Source organism: Erithacus rubecula, assembly GCF_903797595.1.
Source record: "Erithacus rubecula genome assembly, chromosome: 3".
Classification (NCBI taxonomy): Eukaryota; Metazoa; Chordata; class Aves; order Passeriformes; family Muscicapidae; genus Erithacus; species Erithacus rubecula.
This window is the reverse complement of record NC_136689.1, coordinates 50,238,840-50,253,264: the sequence shown is the minus strand read 5'-3', so window position 1 is coordinate 50,253,264 and position 14,425 is coordinate 50,238,840. Positions and strand designations below refer to the sequence as shown.

General features: G+C 42.3%; 1 protein-coding gene across 3 annotated transcripts in view; it reads right to left on the bottom strand.

Moving 5' to 3' along the window:
- The window catches only part of TPK1 (thiamin pyrophosphokinase 1), a 305,416-nt gene extending 291,525 nt beyond the window's left edge, over positions 1 to 13,891 (bottom strand). Inside the window, exon 1 of one of the 3 annotated variants that reach the window (XM_079300660.1) lies at positions 13,515 to 13,891. In XM_079300660.1, the coding sequence (XP_079156786.1) occupies positions 13,515 to 13,557 (43 nt within the window). In that variant the 5' untranslated portion in view covers positions 13,558 to 13,891. The remainder of the gene's footprint in view (positions 1 to 13,514) is intronic. The other 2 variants (XM_079300661.1, XM_079300659.1) reach the window with 2 other exon arrangements.
- Between the last annotated feature and the right edge of the window lie 534 nt (positions 13,892 to 14,425).

The following is a 14,425-nucleotide window of genomic DNA, read 5'->3' as shown; positions in this document are numbered from 1 at the left end:
TTTTTTCCCCTTATTTCAGAGCTTACGGAGCTTCATTCGTCATACCTCTTTTCACTTATTTGTGAACTTTTGACATAATCTGTGATTTAGCTAAAAATAAATATTATTACTGTACTGCAGAAGAAAGCATCATTAACTTACAATATAGAAACTATAGACCACCAGAACAAATCCTGCTGGTCTGATTAGCGCAGATGGAGCCAGTCTGATTATCTGAGTGCGAATGGGGGGCAGAAACGGCCTGTCCTCCCTTCAGAGACCAATATGCACACAGGAAACTGCCTCTGACCCTACAGATATGATTCTTAAATTCCCATCTCAATCTTCTACAGTTTTGTACATTGAATCTTTGTACATTTGGTCTATTTTTCCAACCCTAAGTAGAATCAGTTCTCTGATCTGATTCTACTTCTTTCCTCTCCATGTACCCTTGAAAAAGGAAAGGCTCCTAGCAACAGGGACTACATCTTCTCAAGTAATGTATTCCAGTGCTTCCTCCTGCTACCTATATGTTTTTTGCCAAATATCTAACTCAAGCCATCTTTGCTATAGTTGAAATTCATTTCTTACCCAACTTCAATATATTGGTGCATATTTCCAAGGTCTGTAATGCATGCTCTTGGGAAAACTATTAATAGGACAATTCTGTACAGATACACTGTGAGCTGCAAAGGTTCTTCCACTGAATAGAACAGCAGGATTTCCTTCCTAAATTCTCCTCTTTTCATAGCTCCTTCTCTCAAGGAATGTAACAAAATTCCTTTTACCTAGTATTTGTATCATAAGGTGTGCATTTTCCATATGTATTTGCCGCTTGGGGAAAAGAAGAAAAGCAATGACAAAACAGCAAAGTATAAGATTACAAAACTAGAAGTCTATAAACTCTCACAAAATATTACTATCTCTTCCTATGTATTAACTTTAGATTTCTTCTCTACTGTTCTAATTTACATTATATGGGCTGCATAACTACACTAGTTTAGAGTTCAGCCTCTCTGTTAATACTCTGAAGCCTTACATTTACTCAGTTCCAACTCTGCTCTCAAAGGAAACTGGCTATTTATTTCAGCAAATGTATTCAAGAAATGTAAATCTGGACAAGAAACAAAATAGTTGTGCATGATGTTATATAAGTTCAGCATAACTATTTGTTTCACTGTCTAAATCCAAGCTTTTTTCTTTCTCCTTGTGGGATTCACAATTCTAATATTTATAGATAAATAACAATAGACTCTATGGAAATAATTTCAAAGCTTTTGATAGCTCACAGTAACCAGCAGTAAATTCAGCACACTGTGTAGTAAAATCTTACTGCAGTAACTTCTTCTTGCTACCTACGAATAATAACAAAATACTGCTGGGGTTTTGGGTGGGCTTTTTCTTTCAATTTTAAAAACACAGCTTGCTCAAGGTGTAAAGAAGTATCGCCCTCTCAATTTCTGAATTGCATCACAAGAGCTCTGAAATCTGCTCATTATTCTACTACACCTTCTTTGTTTCACATGACTGCCACTTAATACTCCATGCTGCAGGTTATACTCATCCCCAGATGTACCCATTGCTTTGTTTCCTCACAAGTCTGTCTGTTTTACTTAAAGAGAAAGGAAAAGAAATCTCCACTTTGGCAGACAAAGTGTTTCAAATTTATAGACTAAGGGGACAGAAAGGATCACTGTGACAATCTAGCCTTTTGTATAAAGGATAGCCTGAAACTCATTCTTGTTTCAAGCTGAGATGCAACTGACTTCGGCAGATTCCACATCAGTGTTTCCCTAGGTACAGTATTCAAATGGTTGGTTATTCTTTCCCATGTTAAACATCAGTACCTGATTCAGGAATGAATTTGTTGGGCTCCTATGTCCAACCTCTGAATCTTATAAATACCTTTGTCTGCCTGACAAAATACAGCTACTGCAATACCAATGCAAATAACAGATTACACTACGTGTTACCTAAAGAGCATTCCTCCTTAAGTGCATCCCTCTAACACCACCTTACTGGAGAGGCTGACACAAAGCTTTTGGCAACAAGCATGCTATCAAATATCTATTGTGACCCCCTAGGAAGCACATCCTCTCCCACACCATATGGCCATGGCCACGGAGTGGTACTGCAAGGCCACAGCCCAGCTCTCATCCCTCCCTGTCCCCTCTGGGGACACCAGACACTGATGGATAATTTCACACACACTTCACACTTCATCAGCAGGGAAGACAGCTCCCCACAGTGAAAGAAGACACGCCGAGCATGTCCATGTTACAACACACTGTCCATGTTGCTGTCAGAAAACCCTGCTCATGGAGTACATGTTCAATACGCTAAAGGAACATATTTTTTTATTTTTATTTTTTTCTGTCTAGCATTGCTGTTGTTCCTCCCAAGTGGCAATTGCTTTCTGTGTAACTGGGCGTACACTTGGGGCTTTGTCAACATACATATGGCAGCTGTGGGTGTGAGGAGAAACAAATAAAAGGTAAACATGGTCACAGAAACATTGCAAAAAAATTACACAGCAGATCAAACTTCCTACTGACTTTAAGAGCTTTGCTGGCACAAAAATTTAACTTATGATCATCAACTTATGACAGGATAGCAGACTAAGAGAAAATGAGAAATTCTGCCACAGGGTCAAGTGACAAAACCTGTTACTATGAACCAGGTAAATACAGCAGCAGCATTACTACTGATGGGTACATAAGAACAGTAGAGTCAAACAGAGGCACAGGGAACTAAGAGATTGAGTTTCCAAGTGAAAACCCTACCAACAAGTCAGTTCAAGGAAGAACATCTGATAGTAGTGCTTTTATTTCCCACAGCTACAAAATTTAAATCCTCTGTTTATAGCCACCAAAGTCATCAGAAAGGCCCAAAGCCTGTGCATACAGTACTAAATGGATTCTGTGCAAAGAAAGCAGAGATAATAGGAAAGCACTCTTGATAACAGCAGGAACACACCAGCACCCCAAGACAACAGAATATAAGATAATACCAATCTACAGTGAAAGTTATAGCATAGAATCATAGAAGGGTTGAGGTTGGAAGGACCTTAAAGATCACCTTGTTCTGATCCCCCTAAAATGGGCAGGGACACATTCCACTAGACCAGGTTACTCAGAGCCCCATCCAGCCTAGCCCTGAACACTTCCAGGGATGGGGCCTCCACAACTTCTCCGGACATCTTATTACAGTGCCTTGCCACTGTCACAGTCAAAAGCTTCCTCCTCAAACCTAATCTAAATTTACCCTATTTCACTTTAAACCCATTCTCCCTTGTCCTATTACATGTTCTTGGCAAAAGACCCTCAGTAGCTCTCTTGTAGGGCCCCCATAAAGTACTAGAAGGCTTAGAGGTTGCTCTAAGGTCTGCCAAGAGCTTTCACTGCTCCAGGCTGAAGAACCCTAGCTCTCCCAGCCTGTTTTCATAGGGAAGGTGTTTCAAACCCTTGATCATCTTTGTGGGCCTCCAGCAGATCCATGTCTTTATTCTGGGGTCACCAGAGGTGCACACAGTATTTCAGAGGGAGTATCATGACAGTAGTCATTAGATCTATTTGAGGCAAAATTTTGTGGCCATACTTTTCAAGAATACTGCTATGAAAAGTCCAGAAAACCAAACATTAACTTGCCCTTAACAAAAGTTTCCTCAGTATTATCCCTTTTCTTCTTTCTTTCTTTTCTTTCTTTCTTTCTTTCTTTCTTTCTTTCTTTCTTTCTTTCTTTCTTTCTTTCTTTCTTTCTTTCTTTCTTTCTTCCTTCCTTCCTTCCTTCCTTCCTTCCTTCCTTCCTTCCTTCCTTCCTTCCTTCCTTCCTTCCTTCCTTCCTTCCTTCCTTCCTTCCTTCCTTCCTTCCTTCCTTCCTTCCTTCCTTCCTTCCTTCCTTCCTTCCTTCCTTCCTTCCTTCCTTCCTTCCTTCCTTCCTTCCTTCCTTCCTTCCTTCCTTCCTTCCTTCCTTCCTTTCTCTTTCTCTCTTTCTTTCTTTCTTTCTTCCTTTCTCTCTTTCTCTCTTTCTCTCTTTCTCTCTTTCTCTCTTTCTCTCTTTCTCTCTTTCTCTCTTTCTTTCTGTGTTTTTTAAGCATCAGTCAAGCTCTTCTTTAGGAAACCTGAAAGGCAAATTTTCCATTTGCAGCAGGAAATGGCAATATAGAGACAAACACTTTGATATCAGAACTTCATCACCGCCATTTTGCCAGGTTGACTCATTATGAAATTAGGTGACGTACTGCCCAGAGCTATTTCTGTTGCATCCACAGCAGCTAAGACACTGCACCATTTCTTCTGGCAGTCCAAGTGTCCAAGCAGCAGACCTTTAGCTGCTTGACTCTCAAGGTGCCCTCTAACATGTTTTCTCTTTTGGATTCATAGTATGGCAAAATACTGCTTAGATGCATATTAAACATATCTGTAAACTGAACAGCTCCATATGAAGATCCAGGCTATACTCACAAGGTTGTGCTTTACCCTCTGCAGCATGCAAAACACTAATTTCCTGAAATGAAAGTGTTGTCCAACTCAAAGTATCTGCATTAGAGGCTGTCGGTTACATTTAATGCAGACAGAAATCCTAATGCCTTGTAAGAATTACTGATATACAGGTTAAACTCCCTGGTATAAACCTCACTTCAGCCTCCAGGGTTTTCCCATACATAACTCTCATCAAGAGTGCAAAGTCTCAAAATGGAGCACCTGGAGATTGATGCTATTTACACAGCTGCTCTGTGACACATGTCAACCCCAAGAATGTCTTGAGTGATTTAAGTCACATCATCTGCTGAACAACTGCCCACACGCAGTTTCAAACCAGTAGCCTTTAAACTCATCCTGAAAAACTACACCTTTAGCCTTAGCTCTGGTCTGTGGGTCAGTGCTTCGCTTGTCATGCTTAAATTAGCTGTAAGTATAAAAGCAAATAAATCTCACACACAGATTTCATTGACATACCAGCACCCTTCTGCTTTGAAAGCTGAATCACAGAATTGTTTAGGTTGGAATGGACCTCTGGAGATCATTCAGGACAACCCTCCTGCCAAGGAAGTGTCACCTAGAGCAGGTTACACAGGAACTCATTCAGGCACATTTTTGACATCTCCAGAGGGGAGACTCACAACCTCTCTGGGCAGCCTGCTCCAGTTTTCTGCCACCTACAGTGTAAAGAAGTTCTTTCTTATGTTGAGCTGGTACTACTTGTGTTTTAGTTTATGGCCATTGCTCTTTGTTCTGTCACTGGGGGCCACTGAAAGGAGGCATCATTCTCTTGGATCTGCCTTTGAGATATCTATATGCATTAATAAGATCCCCTCTTCATTTCTTCTCCAGATGAAACAGGTCCAGCTCTCAGAGTCTCTTCTCCTAAGAGACATCCCAGATATCTGATCATCTTTCACTGGACAAGTAGTTGAATGTTTTTCTTGTACTGTTGATCCCAGAACTGGACACAGCACTCCAGATATGGCATCAACGGGGCTGAGTAGAGGGGCAGGATCAGCTCCCTTGACCTGCTGGGCACATTCTCCCGATGCACCCCACAATACCATTGGCTCTCCTGGCCACAAGGGCACTGATGGCTCATAGTCAACCTGCCACCTACCAAGACTCCCCGGTCCTTCTCAGCAAAGCTGCTCTCTAGCAGGTCATCCCCCAACCCATACATGTGATTGAGCTCTTTCATGTATGCTTACACAGAATACATTATTCTGAATTGTGTCTGTGGGGAAAAAAGAGAAGAAAAGAAAAAGAAAAAAGAATGCCTTTCCTGACACACTTTGCTGCGTCTACACCAAGCAAGTCCACAGACACCTTCACTGACACTGTCATGGAAGTCAAAGCTTTTCTAGTTGGGTCCCCAGTGCTTTGTAACCAACACATTTGCCTTCTGGAGTAAAGCCAACTTCCTTCTGTCAGACACACAGACAGTTTCTATCACCAAAGTTTTACTACTGAACAATTTGGTCAAAAATTGCACATATAAATATTTCTTAACTACTCAATTACTGCTGTGTTGCCCAGTATCAATGCTGACAGGATAATTCAGGGTAAAGGACACAACAGAAAAAAAGAGCTACAGTAAGAGAAAACAAGAAATAAAACCAAACAGAACCCACACCACCAGTCTCAACTATAGAATAAATAAATAAGTTGTGAGGGTACAGGCTCTACTCCTACTGAATTCACTGGCTGACTTCCTATTTATTTCAATTGGCCTGATAAACACATGCCTCCCTCTAGCTTCTGTCCTGCCAGAGAGGAAGCTTGGCAGACAATCCATCAACATAAGCTACAAAGAATCAGCAGTAGCACTGTGAAAATTCAACTGTCATTCAAAATAAAATTCAAAGCTAAGAAATTACAGAAAAAGCCTTCCAGCAGCTTCAACTGCTATTGGATATACAGCAATAGATTTAATTTAAAGCAATCCAAAAGCTATTAAGTGTGCTCTCTATGTAGAATTTAACTAACAGAACATTCATGCAAAACTTTAAATTCTCAATTCTCTTTTTAATTTCGCAAAGACAGTACTATGCAAACACTGTTAATCATATTCCTTATGTTTAAGGTCAGAGTTGAATGGATTGGAGAACCTGTTTCCATAAATTCACATCTAATTCACCACAGCTATATTTTACATAAAAATGTAAGGCAAAAATCTGAGGAACTCTTTATATTTAAGTGTGGTTAGCTATACTCCGGTAGAAGGGACAACTGATAGTGCTTTTTCATCTTGAACTTATTTGGCTATAGATCAGATTAATTAACCTTGCTGGACACATTGCAAATTCCCTTCTCAGTTTAGAATTCAGAGAAAGGAAATGTTCTATGCTATATTAAAGAGCAGATGTATACATCTGAGTTCTCTCCTGTTGATTTACTACAGGTATTGGATAAGATCTACTATTGGGTTGTTGAGATTTTTATTTGTTTGTGGGTAGGTTCTGGGGTTTGTTGGCTTATTTGCTAATCTGTGTTTTTTCTTTTTAGTTGGAGGGCAGAGGTAAAAAAGCATCCCCTCTCCTTTTATCCACATTTTTCAACAATGGTACTTTGAGACTGCCACAGTTATCTTTATGCCACACAGAAAAAAGAATTGTTATATTTCTAACTAGTAAATTTCCCTAGACAAAGTTAACAGTGTTGTTCTTAAAGGTCCTGACCCCTGAGCTTATGTCCAAACCTAAAACTCTTTAGAAGTGAAAGCTGAGGAGAACTGACTAATGAAGAAAAGCTGCTAACCCTTCAACTTGTTTTCAGGTGGGTTCTTTATTTGGGGATTTCTTAGTTCGTTTTTTTAAAGACTTTGATTTTAGGTTTCACTCTTGATGCTGCTATCTTTTACAAAGACTAAGCCTTGATTAATATCTCATGATGCCCAAACCTAAAGCAAATCCACAAGGATGCCTGGGATTTGTTATTCTGGATCCTGAAAAATCTCAAATCTACCTGTGTTATGTTTTCTCCTGTGTAAATAAAGTGCTTCATTCCTATGCTTCATATTCAATTTCTCTATAAATCAGACTTAGCTGAGCTTTGTAGACAGGAAAAAAAACCAACAAAACCTCTTCTGTTTTCCACTTCCAGAAAGTAAAATTAGCTTTTATATTTATGTATACACACACAGATTTGAGATACAGCATAATGCTAAAGGTGCTGTGAATCTGCTGTAGTGTTTTAAAGGCTGATCAGAGACACGCAAGTGAATACAGTAGAGGAGAAACAAAAGTTGAAAGTCCATAATTCTCCTTGACTTCCTGTTCCTTCTCAAGATTAATATTTTGCTCTTTAAACACTAACAAGTTTAAATGGTTTTCAGTAGTACTGCAAACATTTAATTGGATACAGGCAACATGAACATTTGATGATGGAACAAGTGCATTTCCCACCTCCTTATCTAGTGTTAAATCACAGGAGAACAAAAAAAAGAAGAAACAAAACTGCAGGAGATCAGCTAGTATATTTCCTGACTTTAATCCTCAGCTGATGGAAAATAACAAGCCTTCCAAAAGGAATTTAATTTATTCAGGTGCTTTACTATCTGGAGAAGCAGTAATGAATGTTTTTGTCTCAGAAATTCCAGTTACATCATTATTGTTCTTACACTCAAAGAAGTCTTGAAAATGTTGTTTTTTTTTTTTTAGTTTGGGGCTCTTTCTGTTAGGCTGCTTATTTGTGGGATTTTTGGAGTGGATTTTGTTTTTGGTTTTGGTTTGTTCTTTTCTTTTTTTAAAATATTTTTTCTTTTGGTGTTTTTTGACATGACCTCAGACCCCTCTGCCATCCTATTTCCACTCAAAAGAGAGCTATGCCCTATTCATAACTGCAAGATATGGAACTATCAGTAGACTGACACTGCACAACATGAGAATTCAACATCCACATAAACAGCAACAGAAGTGAACAGTTTCAAAAGATGGCCCTGTGTGTATAAAAACAAGTAAAATAAGTAAATGTCTACTCCTTTTCCTATTAGCTCCAATGGTTAAAAGTGCCTTGCTAAAATGGTTAAAGATGCCTTGTTATCCCATTCCAAACACACCTGCATAGAAACCATAATATAAATAAAAATAAAGAAGTTCAAAAGCTTTCCATGAGTGAAAGCAAAGATCTAAAAGGAAATCTTGAGGTTAACAATTAATATGTCTTTAAAATGCCATTCTGCCTATAATACTTCACTCATAAGTGCATCCATAAGTAACCTATACAATAATACTTAGTAAACAAAAGCTCACCCAGCACAGCAGATCAGCAAGCAGCAGGATCTGAGGAGCTGAATATTAACAGCTATTTCAAAAACAAACTAAAGAGTTTCAGGTAGCTAGATTCCATGAATGGTGCTGCTACTTAAATGAAATGAAGAACATGAGCCGGTCAGCAACATTCACAGAAAGAAAAAGCATTTTGAAAGTATTTCAGTTAAAAAGACAGAACAATGTAACAGCCGTATGGAAGTGCTTCCTAATTTTATTAAGGAATGCCAGTAGTAGTCTTTAAAGAACTGACACCCCTGCTAACATTTTTTCAGTTCATGTGAATTCAGTAACAGCTTTTGAATGACCTGATTCACCTGAAAATTTCACTAGTCTGCCCCAACAGCTGTGGCACAAATCCTGTAAAATTGCAGACCTATCCAATAGTTTGGGACTCCACACCTATTCCATACACCTTTAATATTCAGGAACTAACAGAGACCATCAGGTTGATTTTTTAGCCCCACAACTGTCTTGATTTCTATCACAGAGTTTCATGAATTAGATTGCAAGATAATGCATTACAGATACCATGCAGACCTCTAGTAAAGGGACATTTAAACAGTCATTGGCACCTGTACCAGGCCAGAGGTCATTCACTGAATGGCAAACATCACTGTTTCACAAAATAACTTTGAATCCTTAGTGTCAGATGAAAGGGAACATTAAGGAAGAAGTTCAAGCCCCAGGCATTTAAAAGGAATATGGTGATACAAACCTTTCAGAGATAATTCGTTTACAGCCAGTAACATTTCCAGGAGAAGACACTCAGTAAAGCAAGAGACAATCAAGCCTGCAGAATGATGGAAGAGCATTCAGAGCATATTGTTGCTTCCTCTTGTTCTCTTTGCTTTAAATTCAATGGAGAATTTTATAGTCCCTTTGCACAAAGTGATAACTATGTATTTTCTCCATAATTCTGAAGCAGTCTTTGTCTTATGTGTTGTGGATCTGTCTCTATGGCATATAGATGACCTTGCTTCAGTGAGATAGAGTCAGCACACTCACTTCTGAGCAAACCAAGTTTTAACCATCAGTTCTGAACAAGGTGTAGTTCACGAGTGCATTTGACTCGGGGCATAGAGAAGTGGGGACAGGAAAACCAACTCTTCCTGATAGCATAGGCTCCCCGTCACTCAGAGCAAGCTCAGCTCCAACATACCTTCTGGAAGGCACAGAAGAGAGCAGAGAGATAAATAAGATTTGCTGCTTCTTTGCAGCACGTCCACATCTACAAGGCAAGAAACTCATATTGGGAGCTGTTGGATTATAAACTGAGCAAGATATCCTCCTTCTGCATCACTCCACTTGATAAAACCAATATTGAGCTGCACTTTAAGGACTGTGCAAGGCAAGGAATCATTAATCACATCTGAAGATGAGCGAGAATCTAGGCCATGCAGGCAATGTAAAATGTTCCCGGTGAGAAAACACAGCCTAGCAAACTGGCACTCTGCCCTTCTCAAAATCTCAAGTGGTATTCAGGGGCAACCTTATTAGAGATGCTACAGTACTTCCACTGTTAAGCAGTCACAAGCATAGTACACTCAGCTCCCAAAGTTCATGGTATTAAAATAATAAATTAGAAACACTTGTCTCTCTGCAGAAGTGCCTGCAGCACAGTCTGGGACAAGCAGCAGGAGGCAATGACAGTGCAAGAAAAGGGTACAAACAGCAGGAGGGAAATGTCGAGTCTATCAGAGGTCGCTCCAGAACAAACAAAGCTTCTCTTGACATGAATTCACAGGCTGTAGTGTGACATCATTATCAGCCTTCTAGAAGAGCCTTGCCTGTGAAGCTTCTGCCTGACCCTTTCACACAGCATGCAGGTCTCTGTGGTGGAGCCTTCTGTGAGCCTTTTTAAATGTTTCATTCCATGAGGAATTGAAAATGCATTTGAAGACATAGAATTAAAGTGGAATTCAGTCTGAATTTATCATTATCCATTCTGAACTATGTTAATAAGCAAATCAACATAGTTCTAAAGTCCACGGGATAGTGTTCTGACTGTAGCATGGTGATTTGCAACTGTGCTTCAGCTGTTTGACTAAATAATTTTCAAAGTCCCTGAGCATACTAGTTAGCACTGCAGTTCTCAAGTATCTACTACTTGAATATCAATCAGGTGAGATAGAGAGAGATGTACAATCTAAGAGCTCACTCTAACTACACTGACTAAAATTACCAAGGCACACATGGCCCTGAAATTCCAATTCAGGTGTCTAATATTACAATATTCTAAAACCTGGGAGTGTTTTACTCTATCCTGTATCAATAAAAGCATAATTTCTGAACAACTTTATAGAGAGACAAAATAATTAATAATTTCCAAACATAGCTGACAAATCTTTCACAGTGTCCCCACCATAAACACAGTCACACATTGCTATACATTATATAATTTCTAGTATTGAAGGAAAGGAGCAGGGTCCATAGTGCTTCAATGGCCTCAAAAGGGTTTATTTTGCAATCTCATGTTTAGCTTCTAAGAAGTGCCAAGTTCTTCTGATTAGCTTTATACTGTTTGGACACCTAAAAACTTATCCCAATGAAGCAAAAAGATGAAGGAACTACTAGTAGGTACTTTCTCCAGAAGAAATTGGGAGGCTCATTTTACCTGTCCAATGTTGAAAACCTTATTTTTGAGTTCCCCAAGGAGGTTACCAGAGCTTAAATGGTCAAATTGCCAAATAAATCTGCTCAGCCTTGAATACTTTGAGCAGGCTAACTCAGTTGGTAATGCTGGCAATGAATGTATGTAATGATGACAAGGATCCTGATGAAGTACCACTGTGCATTTTACAGGCACAGCCCATATAACCAACTGATTTGTAGGTAAGTAACAGACTTTTCTTTTAGTAGTAGGAGCCTCTGGTATGAGAAGGCTGTGGGTCATGAGAAAACTGAACAAACATCTCCAGTTGTCAAATCCAACCAGATATAACCAAAGAAAGACAGGCAGCTCCTGGAAACTGAGGACATATGGCAGTTCTAACATTATACAATGTCTATCAAAGGCAATTATCTTAAAATACAAACAGAAATGCTGGTACTTCCACAGGGATAAATTTACAGAACCACAAAAAGTTAAGGGGTTGGAATAGACCTTAAAGATAATCTAGTTGCAATATTCCCTGCCATGGATAGAGACATCACTCACTAAATCAGGCTGCTCAAGGCCTTATCCAACCTGGCCTTGAACAGAATCAGACAACCTATCTGGGCAACCTATTCCAGTGTCTCACACCCACACAGTAAAGAATTTCTTCCTAATATCTATAAGCTAAATTTCCGCTAAATTTGAATTTGAGTCCATTACTCCTTGTCCTTTCACTACAGTTCTGCATGAAGAATCCCTCTCTGGCTTCCCTGCAGGCCCCCTCCAGATACAAGGCACTGGCTATGAGGTCTCCAGAGAACCTCACAGCAACCTCTTCTCCAGCCTGAATAGCCCAATTCTTAGCCTGTCCTCGTAGGGCAGGAGCTCCAGTCCACTAAGCAACTTCTTAAGGTAGCTTTTTGTTTGGCCTTACTACATACTCACTAATCACTTACTGCATACAAGAGGACATAATGTCCAGTGAATCAAAGTTCATCCACTAAAATCTCACCTACACGCTCATTCCCTCTTTCTACCCAAAGCAACAGTGTATCACATACACACAGTGTCAAAATACACATTTCTGGCAGGAACACCGTGAGTGCAGCTTTACCTGTTAGCAGTTTTGACCATATCCTGAAGAAGTTTTTAAGAATCAGAGCAAAGCATCACTTAAAAAATGTACCACAGTGGAATTTAAACATGCTCTTAAACTGCTAGCTGTAAAAATGTACTGAATTGTTGAAAGTGTGCATTCTGTTAAACTCTGCCCTTCCTACAGATCTTACTAGTAAATAAATAACAATATTTACCTCAATGCAGCAGCTGGTGTCTGTGTCAGAACAGAATAGAAAAGAGCAGTGTCAGTTAGAATTCAGCTGCTATGCCAACATTTTTATGCAGCTTTAAAGTCACGTTACAGAAAGATAAAAATATTTATTGTTTATAATGATATCATTGAACAACAAATTGGACCCCACTGAATTAGACACTGCAAACAGAGTGAAGAAGAGATGCCTATTCCAAACTGTGTACAAGCCATTTGGATGAGTCTGTGCTTATTACAGGTGCTCCATCTTCTAGACACATAATAAGGTTAACGATGTACATTAATAAACCTCACCTCTCAGGTCTCAAAAATAATATCAAAACCACAATACGGCTGGATAGCTTTGGAAAACCAGAGAAAGCCCTGAATACAACCCTCAAAGCTTTGCTGCGCAGAGCTGAAGGGCAAGGCAGGGTGCAAGGGTGGCTCCAGGGCAAAGCACACGGGCAGGAGGCGGGGAGCCAAAGGCACAGGGAGGATGGATGCCAAGCCAGGGGGGGCCCTTGCTCCAGGGGGCAGCCAGGAGATCGGGGACAGACAGGCGTCACCGGAGCGCTCTGCTCGGCCAAGCCGGGAAAGCGGCGGCAGCAAACAGAAAGTACCGGCTGAACCCGGAGGGTCTGGGTTTAAACGCCGATTTTGAACTCCAGACGGGGTTAACACGGTACCAAAGCGCTGTGCTGAGCCCAACACTCAGGCTAAGCGGGGCAGACATGCGGCGAGGCAGACACACCGCGGTGTTTCCGCGGAGGCTGCGGCAGGCAGGGCTGGGGCTGGAGCGGAGGCGCGGCCGCCCCGCTCCGCTCCCCTCCCCGCGCTGCCCGGCGTGCCTGGGGCGGGAGGTACCGTACCGGCGGGCAGGAGGCATTCCAGCGGCGTGAACGCGCGCTCCATGGCCCCGCGGGACGGGCAGGCACACGCTAAAGGCACGGAGAGCCGGGCGGGACCGGCGGCGCGGGGCGGGCGGGGAGCAGCCGTGCCCCTTCCCGCTCTGCCCGAGCAGCACCTGCAGCCACACGGCCGCGGCCGCGACTGCGCCCGCCCTTGCAGGCGATAGGCAGCGGCGCTGCCCGGGTACCTTCGGCCGCGCGTCGTCCTACATCCCCCGGCCAGGACCAGGGACCGGCACCGGGATGGGGATGGGGATAGGGATGTGTGCGGGACGGGGCGGCAGGGCCGGCCGAGGGAATCGATGGCCGCCGCAATCCGCTGCTCGGCGGTTGATTCAGCAGCGGCGGGAATGGCGGGACACGTTGATTGGCAGCGGCGGGGGCCTATGGGGTCCGCGCTGAGGGGCGGGGCTCAGGGGTGGCCCCGCCCCGGCAGCGCCTGAGGGCGCCCCGAGGAGCGGGAGGGATTGAGGAGGGGACAAGGACGGGCAGGAGCGCAAGGGAAGGGGTAAGGAGTGAGCGGAGGAGTGCCCGGCCTCTGGGCACCGGAGCGGTGTCGGCCTCGCTACAGCGGCGCTCGGGGAGGCCGGGAAGGGCCGCCTCGCGGCGGGCGCCTGCGGCGCTGGACCGGGCGCTTTGCTCGCAGTGAAAGTCCTCAAATCGCTTTCTGCCCACGGAAACTGGAGAGAAATAAAAACCGTGCCGCGGGTGCTCATGCCCTTGGGATGCAGGGGAAGCCGTGCCGGAGGGCTGGCAGCATCCCGGCTCCGCTGGCCCCGCCGGTGCCATCTGTGCCCTTCCAGCTCGCCCGGAACGATGCGGCAGTCCTAGGCGCAGCTTTGGTTCCAGTAACACCGCAGAACTTGTTAAAT